A 14,369-nucleotide genomic window follows, 5' to 3' on the forward strand; every position below is an offset into this window, starting at 1 on the left:
AGGGATAAACATATATTCAGTTATAGAATGACAAATGAATGAGTCAGTTCAGCTACTTATTATGTTATATACAGTACTACTTAAATTCACTGATATATTCTGATAACATTCGTGGGTAGTTCTCTAATGTCTTGGATATGGAGAACAAAATCTGACTGACATATGTCCTAGAGACATAGTTGCCCTGTTCACCTCCCCATTCTGAAAGATTTCTTCTGTGGACACCTGAAAACTGGCACTAAAGGGAATGGTTTCCTGATAAAGAAGCACAAAGAGAAACTATTTCTGAAACAAACACTTTGACACTTTTCTCAGAGCCTGCTTCTGCAACAATCCAATCTAAGATACTTTTATATTCAGGAATATTAACCACAGCAAAAGGATTCTCATGTCTTTATGTCTCAAATAGCTTCAATTAAAAAATATGAGTGGCACCAAATAGTTCTTTCCTTTATAAATTAGAAACTATAAATATTTTCACCAAAAATTTTTGGTACAGAATAATCAAATTTTATCTGACCTATATGGTGAGAATAACAATCTATAAACGTGAAATGCATTATTTTAGCATGTTTTTAAATTTCTGTGATAGAAATATAACATATATTGGATCTTTATCTCCTCCATACCAAATGTCATATACTTTAAAATGCAAATGAAAATATTGTAAACAGATTCCTACCCCTTTCTGGGGAATAACAAATAATGAGTTATTTGACTATAGATGATGTGATCTGAGCTACTTTATAATTCACCTATCCAATGTCCCCTCTACTTTAGAAAGGGAATAAGCTTTGCAAGTGAACCTTGAATAGGTACATAGATTTAACAAACAGGATCACATGGACCAGAGTGGTATACAGTAATACAGAATGAGTCAAAACATACACAGTCTATTTCTAGAGAATTGTTTTAAAACTATCACTACTGAAATAACTTGCAATTTTTATTCTGCAACAAAATGATAGTTCTTTAAGTATTCTAATATACATAGATCTATACAAATGAAAGGAATATAGACAGGGCAAGACCTCAATTGATGCAAATCAAACATACTTTGATGAAAATGATAATATTGTTTAACATTGAAGTCACAAAAGTATGAATTAATGGAATGAAATGCAAATTATAGAGGACAGCATGTCTTGTTAAATCTGTCAGCAAATTCTTCAATGTAGGTAATTTCAGAAATCTACACTCACAACTTTCCTACACTCATTTACATCATCATTTTTTAAAGGCCTGATTCATGAATAACCATCAAAAAGTTGGCCTTTGATTAGAACAGAGTACTAGGCTATATAAAATAATAGCATATAGAAGTTTTACACATAATAACACTGAAAAAATTATGAAATATTTATATATACTTATATACACTATATAGTTAATATACATATACTTAATGCAGACATATACTTATTACACCACTGCCAAGAGCACTTCTAGTTCTATATGAACTGATGTTATATTTGCCTTACTGTTTCTCATTAGTATTACTGTTTGTATTAAATTTCATTTGCACATAAACGAGAAGACAATTTTTATAATTAAATTTTCAAAGATACCTAGATATTTTAAGATAGTTTAAATAGATCTCTGCCTATATTAACTGTACAGAAAGAATTAACATCCAGCTTATAAACTTTCTTTTAGATATAAGGATGTCTGATGGTTTAACACTGATACAAAAGTAAATTAATAATTATATCTGGTACAAAAGTAAATCTATAAGAGATCAAAGTTAATTGAGACTCCAGATGAAAACTGTATATTAAGCCAAGAACTGATATGTCAATGTCAAATTTTAGCACAGAGTGAGCCTTCATTTCTTCAGTGCTCCATGGCTAGAAAATCAAAGGGAATTTACAAATGAAGGTGTTCCTGCACTGAATTGGTCCATGGCCACTAGATTCTAGTTTTGTGGCCACTTCTGACTTGAATGTGAATTAAGTGGATCTCTGGAAAATGTGACATATACCAAAACTGCTTTGTTGTGACTATCTGGTATTATTAAACATCTAATACAACTAATAATTTCCAATATGACATATAATGAAGATTTACTTCCAGTCTTAGTTATGATTGTACCTGGTAAAGCAAAGAGGATGCTATGCAACTGATGACATGAACATAATATACAAATATTACGTTTGTTTACAGGACAAAGTAAAGCAGGAATTACCAATTTCATAGCAATAAGATTAATTTTCAAGTATTTGTACCCAATAGAGAAAAAATTTTCTTGAAGGGCTTAAAGTATATTGACATCTGCAATTTCGGGACAGGTAGACTCCCATATAGAATATGGTGGCTACTTTATTAAAATAAAGATTAAATGCAGAGCACTTGTAGTAACAACCAATCTATTCATATCTGAACAATGTGGAAAAAACCCATAAAAAGTAAAATAGAAAAAACATAATTAGGAGTATATTACACAACTCAAATATATAAATTTTGATTACAAAAATAATATGAGTTATAATCCTTAGCATCTAAAGTTCATAAACTAACTTCCTCTGAATTTGTAAAATCTGCTTATGCACCTTAAATCAACAAATATGTCTGATTTTATCTTACAGAAAACAATTAAGTAAATATGGATTAAACCCCAAACGTACAATATGAAAACAAACTGCTATAGGAAGCTACATTGATAGTGGCCATGAAACAGAATAACAAAAGAAAACAATTGAAAGCTAAAAAATGTATCTCAGCAGAGTAGAAACAGGGCTAAAAAAAGGAGTAGGTCCTGCAACTACAATTCTGGATAATGTCTGTGTATATGGTGCTTTATTTAAATGTAGTAAAAAATCTTCTAGCTGTATTATTTTATAAGAATACAATATTATTAACTTAAAATATTAGTAGTAGTATTTTATAAAAAGTTTATATTAACTGACTTTAGAAGAATGTTTAATCAGAAAGGCTGATCCATACATGAAAGCCCAGTACTAAGGAGAGAAGACAACAACCACAGCTGTGAATGACTCACTTCCCTATATCTCCATACAGAAGGAAAACATATGTTATTTGAACCAAGGTGCATTAAAATTCTTTATAGCATCATTTTCTAAACTATTGCACAACTTGTGTGAATGAAGAATAACGACAAAATAGCAGCAAAATAGAGTGGAAATATTACCTTGTATATCTGAAGAAATACATCTGTCCATGCCCGTTTACTCCAGGCTTCAAAATTATCCATATCTATATTAACAGAATAGTTTCCCTTAAGTGTGGAGAGAGCCGTGCTTTTAGTGGCTGTCTTTAAGGAATGAAACACAACAGCATAAATCAAAATGTGAAGCAAATACTAGTGTCAACATCTAATTATGATATAGACTTTTCCATTTTCATAAAACATTCAGATGTTAATTTTTATACATTCATCAAGATGTTTAACTCTGTGAAAGCATTGAAACCGTGCACACAGAGAATTGCAAAGGATAAAAGTTACCCATTTATTGCCTTCCTACATTTATTATTGCCATCTCTAGTAGAAGAGATGGACAGAGAAACAAAATTCACCTGAATTGAGTCCAGAAAATCCACACACTTTTAAATAACACACAAGAACTCAACATAAGACCATAGTAGAGGTACCTGATTCTTTTTACCATGTCAAATGGTTAAATAAGGGACTTCCACAGCTAAAAATTACTTACCTAAAAAAATAATTCTGTCAGCAAGAGGTTTTCATAAAATATACTCCATAATTTGAAAAAACTATGTATTTCTTATTTAATGTCTCTGCTCTCTTAATACTACAAAAAGGGTAGTACTAAGTGTTTGTAAAATTAAATAATATTTTCTAGACAAAATAATTTATATTTAAAGATAAAATTTCATAGGCCTATGCATTTTTCCTTTGTACATCCTCAGTGGATATAATGTGTGCATGAGGAATAGTGTTTGAACTTCCAGGACCCACTTAAAGTGGGGTAAGAGTAGTAGCTTGCCTTTAGTATTACTTCCCAGAAGGCAGACAAGTGGGATCCACTAAAGCAATATGGCGAGGTAGGAAAAAAAAAAAAAAAAGAATCATCCCTGTCTAGCGTCAAATACAACAGCCTGATAGTCTGTCTTAATCTATAAGATGGAATGAGTTCACATCACCCTCTGGCTTCCATATGCTTGAACACAAATGAGATTTCATACACACACAGACTTGTACACATACACATGCATATAAACATATATATGTATGCAGGCATATCATACACATAAACCTGCAAGAAAAGAATTCCATTAATTAATTTTTGCATAGGTATCTCATAAAAATTTTAATCAATGCCCTCACCCTTTCACACACACACACACACACACACATTCACACACACTAGCTGTTATGATAGGCTTCAGCTTTAGTATATTTTAGATATAAATTCTTAACTGGACTCATTCTTAAAAGACCACATATTAATAAATTTAATGTCTGTATATATTATTCCTAGAAATTATCTTACTGTAATTTCCAGCCACTTCATATAATCTTTTGGTTCAAGCAAAAATTCTGGCAGCACATGAGAAATGCATCCACCTTGAGCACTAAAAGAAAACCCCAAATTATAGAATTATTATAAACATTTGATGTGACTTTCAGTTAAATTATTTCAATACTGCTGTATTTGCTACGTTAATTGAATAATTAATTTAAAATCTCTTAATAATGAAATTATGCATGATATTACTTTTATAAAATGTGATTAATAAGAAGGAACTTAATGTTTATAATCACACTTATTTATGTTCATACATTGTCTAAATATGTAGTGACTTATAATTTGTGTCTTTTTGGTCAAGGCAATATTTTATTATTGTCCTAACAACTAGACTTTCAAAAATATCTATAAAATGCTTAAGTACAAAACAATTAACCTATGAGATCATTAGTCATCTAATTCAAATGAGTGACTATCATCTTATGAATATCTATGCAAAAATCCTCAATAAAATTCTTGCTAACCGAATCCAAGAACATATTAAAGCAATCATCCATCCTGACCAAGTAGGTTTTATTACAGGAATGCAGGGATGGTTTAATATACGAAAATCCATCAATGTAATCCATTATATAAACAAACTCAAAGACAAAAACCACATGATCATCTCGTTAGATGCAGAAAAAGCATTTGACAAGATTCAACACCCATTCATGATAAAAGTTTTGGAAAGATCAGGAATTCAAGGCCCATACCTAAACATGATAAAAGCAATCTACAGCAAACCAGTAGCCAACATCAAAGTAAATGGAGAGAAGCTGGAAGCAATCCCACTAAAATCAGGGACTAGACAAGGCTGCCCACTTTCTCCCTACCTTTTCAACATAGTACTTGAAGTATTAGCCAGAGCAATTTGACAACAAAAGGAGATTTGATAGACCTAAAACTATATGTAATATAAGCTATTAATCAACTATCATTTTTCCAAATGGCATAATGAAAACTATGTAATAGTTTATTGTATAAACTTGTGATAGTGTAAACTAATGAATTTTAAATTATGCATATGAATAATTGACCACATTCAACAAGTGAATACATACACATACTATTTCAACAGTAAAATTTCAAAAGTAATTTAATCTGCCCTTTTATATGGATACCTATGAATAGAACCACCAAGCAGAAATCAAGAACATTAAGTTGCAAAGTGCTTTCTAGTGAAGATTTGGGTGTTTAACTCATTTAGTGAACACAGAGAAGCATTATGCAGAACAGCATTAATGAACAACTCTACAACTAATGCTCAATACAGGATATATCTTCAGCAGTTTATTCCTGTGGTTACAGAGAAGTGAGGAGGAAAAAAAAAACAGGAAGAAAAGTTTAAGATGGCACTGAAAATCAATACCTTGACAGTCTTACTCATGAATCATAATAGAAATGTGAGGAAGGGGACTCGTGAAATTGAAGCAGTTAGCAGAGTTCTAGAGTTCTTCAATCCTGTATGGTTATTGACTAGTCTACACTAATACAAGAAGCAAACATCCAACATCTATTGTTTGAGATTTTTCAGCCATTTCTTACCTTATGTATATTATTCCTACATAAAGTCTTTTTTTTCCCTTTATAACACTACTCACTAGCAGAAATGAGCAACCTAAGGCCAAAATAAGAATTACAGTATATATATATTCCTATTAAATTCAAATCTTATGAAATATCTTCAGATTAAAACAAAAGACAACTCAGAGACATATGCAGAAACTAGAATAGTTCCTTGTGACTAAAGCAATGCAGTATTTCAGAAGCAAGTTATCATTTATAACAAAGGCTATTTGCAAGTTAATGAAACGAGAAAAATTAAATGTGAGCTTCTCAAGAAGGAAGATAACTTTTGATGAGTACTCTATTGTACAGCAGAATATAGCTGTGGAAAAGTTGAGGATGATTATTGTATTTGTTGATACTAATATTCACACTTGTTTTTTCATTTTGAATATTTCTCAAGGCCCAATTTTATGACTCCACAGTTATTATGTCTATGTCTTACCGATAAATATTATGTCTACTTTTTACCACAAAGAAAATTATATTTAATAACATATTTAGTTATATTTTATATAGATTTACTGCTTGTACATTCTAAGTTCACAATAAGTATTTAAAAATAATAATAAAGATACCAATTTAATCAATTCTAAAAAAAGTTTTCAAAAAGTGAGGTCTTTAAAATTCTACCTTAATCTCTAAACATGACTCATGTAACCACTAAATAGGTTCTTTCTTCTTCTTTTTTTAAATTAGATATTTTCTTCTTAACATTTTAAATGCTATCCCCAAAGTCCCTATACCCTCTCCCAGCCCTGCTCCCTAACCCACCCACTCTCTCTTCCTGGCCCTGGCATTCCCCTGTACTGGGGCATATGATCTTTGCAAGACCAAGGGCCTCTCTTCCCATTGATGGACTATTAGGCAATCCTCTCCTACATATGCAACTAAAGACACAAGCTTGGGGGGTGAGGGTATGCGATAGTTTGTATATCCTTGGACCAGGGAGTGGCACCATCTGAAGTTGTGGCCTTGTTGGAATAGGTGCGACCTGGTTGGAATGGGTGTGTCACTGTGGATGTGGGTATAAGATCCTCACTCTAGTTGCCTGGAAGTCAGTCTTCCACTAGCAGCCTTTGGATGAAGACATAGAACTCTCAGTTCCTCCTGCACCATGCCTGCCTGGATACTGCCATGCTCCCACCTTGATGATAATGGACTGAACCTCTGAACCTGTAAGCCAGCCCCAATTAAATGTTGTTTTTTATAAGACTTGCCTTGGTTATGGTGTTTGTTCACAGCAGTAAAACCCTAACTAAGACAGGGTACTAGTTAGTTCATATTGTTGCTCCTCCTAAAGGGTTGCAGACCCCTTTAGCTCCTTGGGTACTTTCTCTAGCTCCTTCATTAGGGGCCCTGTGTTCCATCCAATAGATGACTGTGAGCATCCACTTCTGTATTTGCCAGGCACTGGCAAAGCCTCATATCAGGTTCTTACCTATGCAAAATCCGTACCCTCTGAGTTACCAATTTAAGAAGTAGGGCAAAGCCAGGTGGTGGGGGCACACGCCTTTAATCCCAGCACTTGGGAAGCAGAGGCAGGCAGATTTCTGAGTTCAAGGCCAGCCTAGTCTACAAAGTAAATTCTAGGACAGCCAGGGCTATACAGAGAAACCCTGTCTCATAATCCTCCCCCCCCCTCAAAAAAAGAAGAGAGGCAAGTAGAATTTGCAATTACAATAGCATTCTGAATTTTAATACATTTGTTTCCTTGATAAGACATATGCACATATATTGGATTAATGGCCCAATTTCATTAACCATGCTGCAACTTTCTAAATGTTAAGTAATTTTTATCATAGTCAACATACCCTGACAGGCTTGTATTTGCTGATAAAGAGCAAATAAATCTGAATGGCTTAGCTTTAATGCCAAAATCATTCTTCCATACCTGAAATGCTCACATCATAAAATGTCAAAACAAGAATGACCAATGATAATGTCAATGCTTCTGGGAAATAATGCAATCATCACAAGTGCCATAGAGCTAAATATTTAAACCTTCTTTTTCACCAAGTGAATAGTCCATTAAGTTATATAAATGTCATTTTTAAGCACATGTATCTAAAATTTGTCTTATTTAAATAGTGTGTTTACTTTACTAAATTAGTCCGCTGAAGATTTATAGTAGAAAATGGTAAATTAAAAGGAAAAATATAACATTTTATTTTAAAATGTCAACATTTTAATAAAGTTCCCAATCTTTTATAAGGACAAAAGTCCTACCTATGTCTCTGATCTCACTTAACTTGGAGATCTTTTGTCTATAAACTGTCATCATAGGACTTACTTCTCTAGCACAGGAATTTTGAGTAGGACACAATTCAGTGCATAAAAGTACAGTACAGCTAAAGTTTACATAATTGTAATTTTGTTATTTTCTATAACTGATCTAATTTTCCCATTATCGCCTTGGCTGCATTTAGAGCAGCAGTTTTCAACCTATGTATGGGTCATGATCCTTTTGGGGGTTGCATATCAGATATTTACATTTCTATTCATAACAGTAGCAAAATTACAGTTATGAAATAGTAACAAAATAATTTTATGTTTCTGTGTCACCATAACATATAGAACTGTACTGAAGGGTTATAGTACTAGGAGTCTTAAGAACCTTAGAGATTTAGAGGAAAAAATAAAAAATTTAAAATTCACATAAGCTGTGTTTGGTTAATGTCAACTGGTTAGTGGAAAAATGTCAGAAACAAGATCACTTCAGGGAAGAATTAGTAAAGACTCAATTTCAACTACGGCCCTCCTTAAATTCACACTATATATTATATATATATAATAAAATAAAATAATGACTGTTCTTTCCTCAGAAGTTTCATGAGGACTTTTGATACTTTCCCTCAATTGTGCCAGATTATTGTCTGGCTTAATTTTGTAGCTCCTATCTTAAGCATGTAACCACATCTGCTGTGCCATGGTCATGTTCTGAATTAACATACAACAGATTCTTAGACACTATGACATTTGCAAGAAGGCACATGTTACTTCTTTCAGAGAAGGGTACCTTGCATCTTGCAGACACCCCCAAGGTCCCTAGAGGACAGCTTCTGAGGCAGACCCTGTTTCGGGCTCCAGACATCAGGGAATCTTCCATGCCAGAGGAGAGGTGTACACCCAACCCGGGGGGGTGGGGCTTTGACAGAGCACCTGGGGGAGCCATCTTGGTTCACGGATCCCTCCAAGACTAGTCTGCACAGGTGAGAGTGTGGACTACAGAAGCTAACAGCTTCTGGGACAGGCCCTGTTTTGGGCCTTCGTCTTCTGCCAGGAGGCAGGTCTGAACACCAGATATCTGTGCACCTTCCATGCAAGAGGAGAGCTTGCCTGCAGAGAGTACTCTGACCACTGAAACTCAGGAGAGAGCTAGTCTCCCAGGTCTGCTGATAGAGGCTAACAGAATCACAAGAGGAACAAGCTCTAACCAGACACAACTATAACAACTAAATCCGGAGATTAGCAGATGGCAAAAGGGAAATGTAAGAATCTTACTAACAGAAACCAAGACCACTCACCATCATCAGAATGCAGCAGATCCACCTCACCCAGTCCTGGGCACCCCAACACTCCCTACAAGCTAGACCCAGATTTAAAGGCATATCTCATGATGATGGCAGAGGACATCAAGAAGGACATTAAAAACACACTTAAAGAAATACAGGATAACACTGCTAAAAAGTTACAAGACTTAAAGAAAAACAGGAAAACAAAACCAAACAGGTAGAAGTCCTTAAAGAAAAACAGGAAAACACATCCAAACAGGTGATGGAAATGAACAAAACCATACTAGACCTAAAAAGGTAAGTAGACATGATAAAGAAAACACAAAGTGAGGCAAAGATGGAGATAGAAACCCTAGGAAAGAAATCTGGAACCAAAGATGCAAGCATCAGCAACAAAATACAAGAGATGGAAGAGAGTAAATCTCAGGTGCATAAGATTACATAGAGAACACGGCACAGCAATCAAAGAAAATGCAAAATGCAAAAAGATGCTAACTCAGAACTTCCAGGAAATCCAGAACAGAATGAGAAGACCAAACCTACTGATAATAGGAGTAGATGAGAATGAAGATTTCCAACATAAAGGGCCAGCAAGTAACTTCAACAAAATTATAGAAGAAAACTTCCCAAACGTAAAGAAAGAGATGCCCATGAACATACAAGAAGCCTACAGAACTCCAAATAGACTGGGCCAGAAAAGAAATTCCTCCTGACACATAATAATCAGAACAAAAAATGCACTAAATAAAGATAAAATATGAAAAGCAGTAAGGGCAAAAGGTCAAGTAACATAGAAAGGCAGGCCTATAAGAATTACAACAGACTTTTCACCAGAGACTACGAAAGCCAGAAGATCCTGGACAGATGTTATACACACAATAAGAGAACACAAATGCCAGCCCAGGGTACTATACACAGCAAAATTCTCAATTACCATAGATGGAGAAGCCAAAGTATTCCATGACAAAACCAAATTCACACAATATCTTTCCACGAATCCAGCCCTTCAAAGGATAATAACAACAACGAAAAAAAATTACATGGACAAAACCATGTCCTAGAAAAAGCAAGAAAGTAATCTTTCAACAAAACTAAAATAAGACAGCCACAAGAACAGAATGCCAACTCTAATAACAATTACTTGTCTTTAATATCTCTTAATATCAATGGACTCAATTCCGCAATTAAAAGACATAGAAAGGCTACAAAAACAGGACCCAACATTCTGCTGCTTACAGGAAACCCATCTCAGGTAAAAAGACAGACACTACCTCAGAGTGAAAGACTGGAAAACAATTTTCCAAGCAAATGCTCTGAAGAAACAAGCTGGAGTAGCCATTCTAATATCTAATAAAATAGACTTCCAAATCAAAGTTATCAAAAAAGACAAGGAGGGGCACTTTATACTCATCAAAGGTAAAATCTTCCAAGTGGAACTCTCAATTCTGAATATCTATGATCCAAATGAAAGGGAGCCACATTCATTAAAGAAACTTTAGTAAAGCTCAAAGCACAAATTGCACCTCACACAATAATATTGAGAGACTTCAACATATCACTTTCATCAATGGACAGATTGTGGAAACAAAAATTGAACAGGGACACAGTGAAACTAACAAAAGTTATGAAACAAATGGATTTAAGAGATATCTACAGAACATTTTATCCTAAAACAAAAGGATATACCTTCTTCTCAGCACTTCATGGTACCTTCTATAAAACTGACCATATAATTGTTCACAAAAAAGACGTCAACAGATGCAAAAATATTGAAACTGTCCCATGCATCCTATCAGATAACCATGCACTAAGGCTGATCTTCAATAACAACATAAATAATAGAAAGCCAACATTCACGTGGAAACTGAACAACACTCTACTCAATGATATCTTGGACAAGGAAGGAATAAAGAAAGAAATTAAAGACAATTTAGAGTTTAATGAAAAGGAAGCAACAACATACCCAAACTTATGGGACACAATGAAAGCATTTATAAGAAGAAAACTCATAGCTCTGGGTGCCTCCAAAAAGAAACTAGAGAGAGCATACACTAGCAGCTTGACAACACACCTAAAAGCTCTAGAACAAAAGGAAGCAAATTCACCCAAGAGGAGTAGATAGCAGGAAATAATCAAACTCAGGGAAGAAATCAACCAAGTGGAAAGAAGAAGAACTATTCAAAGAATCAACCAAAGGAGGAGCTTGTTCTTTGAGAAAATCAACAAGATAGATAAACCCTTAGCCAAACTCACCAGAGGGCACAGGGACAGCATCCTAATTAGCAAAATCAGAAATGAAAAGGGAGACATAACATATCCTGAAGTAATCCAAAATACATCAGATCCTTCTACATAAGGTTATACTCAACAAAACTGGAAAACCTGGATTAAATGGACAAATTTCTAGACAGATACCAGGTAAAAAAGTGAAATCAGGTTCAGATTAATGACCTAAACAGTCCTATATGCCCTAAAGAAATAGAAGCAGTCATCAAGAGTCTCCCAACCAAACGAAACCCAGGACCATATGTGTTTAGTGCAGTGCTAACAGACCTTCAAAGAAGAAGTAGTTTCAGTTCTTCATAAATCATTCCATAAAATGAAGCAGAAGGTACTCTACCCAATTCATTCTATGAAGAAACAATTACTCTAGTACCTAAACCACAGAAAGACCCAACAAAGATAGAGAACTTCAGACCAATTTCCCTTATGAATATCGATGCAAAATATTCAATAAAATCCTCGCTAACCGAATTCAAGAACACATCAAAACAATCATCCACCCAGACCAAGTAGGTTTCATTCCAGGGATGCAGAAATGGTTTAATATACGGAAATCCATCAATGCAATGCACTATATAAATGAAATCATCGACAAAAATCACATGATCATCTCATTAGATATGGAGAAAGCATTTGACAAAATCCAACACCCATTCATGATAAAAGTATTGGAAACATCAGGAATTCGAGGCCCATACCTAAACATGATAAAAGCAATCTACAGCAAACGAGTAGCCAACATCAAAGTAAATGGTGAAAAGCTGGAAGCAATCCCAATAAAATCAGGGACTAGAAAAGGCTGCCTATTTTCTCCCTACCTATTCAACATAGTACTTCAAGTCCTAGCCAGAGCAATTTGACAACAAAAGGGGATTAACAGATAAAAATTGGAAAGGAAGAAGTCAAAATATCACTTTTTGCAGGTGATATGATATTATATATAAGTAACCCTAAAAATTTCACTAGAGAACTCCTAAACCTGATGAACAGCTTCTTTGCAGTATCTGGATATAAAATTAAAACAAACAAGTCAATGGCCTTTCTCTACACAAAGGATAAACAGGCTGAGAAAGAAATTAGGGAAACAACACCCTTCACAATAGTCACAAATAATATAAAATACCTTGATGTGACTCTAACTAAAGAAGTGAAAGATCTGTATGATAAGAACTTCAAGTCTCTGAAGAAAGAAATTAAAGAAGATCTCAGAAGATGGAAAGATCTCCCATGCTCATGGATTGGCAGGATCAATATAGTAAAAATGGCTATCTTGCCAAAAGCAATCTACAGATCCAGGGCAATCCCCATCAAAATTCCAACTCAATTCTTCAACGAATTAGAAAGGGCAATCAGCAGATTCATCTGGAATAACAAAAAACCTAGGATAGCAAAAACTCTTGTCAATGATAAAAGAAACTCTGGTGGAATCACCATGCCTGATGTAAAGCTAAACTACAGAGCAATTGTGATAAAAACTGCATGGTTCTGGTATAGGGACATACAAATAGACCAATGGAATAGAATGAAGACCCAGAAATGAGCCCACACACTTTTGGTCACTTGATCTTTGAAAAGGGAGCTAAAATCATCCAATGGAAAAAAGACAGCATTTTCAACAAATGGTACTGGCACAACTGGTGGTTATCATGTAGAAGAATGCGAATTGATCCATTCCTATCACCTTGTAGTAAGGTCAAATAAAAGTGGATCAAGGAATTCCACATAAAACAAGAGAGAGTGAAACTTATAGAGGAGAAAGAAGGGATAACCCTCGAAGATATAGGTACAGGGAAAAATTCCTGAATAGAACAGCAATGACTTGTGCTGTAAGATCGAGAATAGACAAATGGGACCTCATAAAATTGCAAAGCTTCTGCAAGGGAATAGATACCGTCAATAAGACAAAAAGGCCAACAACAGATTGGGAAAGGATCTTTACCTATTCTAAATCAGATAGGGGACTAATATACAAAATATATAAAGAACTCAAAAAGGTGGATTCCAGAAAATCAAATAACCCCATTAAAAATGCGGCTCAGAGCTAAACAAAGAATTCTCACCTGAGAAATACTGAATGGCTGAGAAGCACTTGAAAAAATGTTCAGCATCCTTAATCATCAGGGAAATGCAAATCAAAACAACCCTGAGATTCCACCTCACACCAGTCAGAATGGCTAAGATCAAAAATTCAGGTGACAGCAGATGCTGGCAAGGATGTGGAGAAAGAGGAACACTCCTCCATTGTTGGTGGGATTGCAAGCTTGTACAACCACTCTGGAAATCATTCTGTCAGTTCCTCAGAAAATTGGACATAGTACTACTGGAGGATCCCACAATACCTCTCCTGGGCATATATCCAGAAGATGCCCCAACTGGTAAGAAGGACACATGCTCCACTATGTTCATAGCAGCCTTATTTATAATAGCAAGAAGCTGGAAAGAACCCAGATGCCCCTCAACAGAGGAATGGATAGCGAAAATGTGGAACATTTACACAATGGAGTACTACTCAGCT

At 34.7% G+C, this 14,369-nt stretch overlaps 1 protein-coding gene across 2 annotated transcripts in view; it reads right to left on the reverse strand.

Annotated features, from left to right (window-relative positions):
* Cfap47 (cilia and flagella associated protein 47) overlaps positions 1 to 14,369 on the reverse strand; it is a 250,794-nt gene that overhangs the window by 145,779 nt on the left and 90,646 nt on the right. For both annotated transcript variants that reach the window (NM_001368718.2, XM_030251473.1), the window contains 2 exons: positions 4,473 to 4,554; positions 3,149 to 3,271 (listed from right to left, as the gene is read on the reverse strand). In NM_001368718.2, coding sequence (NP_001355647.2) covers positions 3,149 to 3,271; positions 4,473 to 4,554 — 205 coding nt within the window. The remainder of the gene's footprint in view (positions 1 to 3,148; positions 3,272 to 4,472; positions 4,555 to 14,369) is intronic.

The sequence above is a fragment of the Mus musculus genome, chromosome X (assembly GCF_000001635.26).
Source record: "Mus musculus strain C57BL/6J chromosome X, GRCm38.p6 C57BL/6J".
Taxonomy (NCBI): domain Eukaryota; kingdom Metazoa; phylum Chordata; class Mammalia; order Rodentia; family Muridae; genus Mus; species Mus musculus.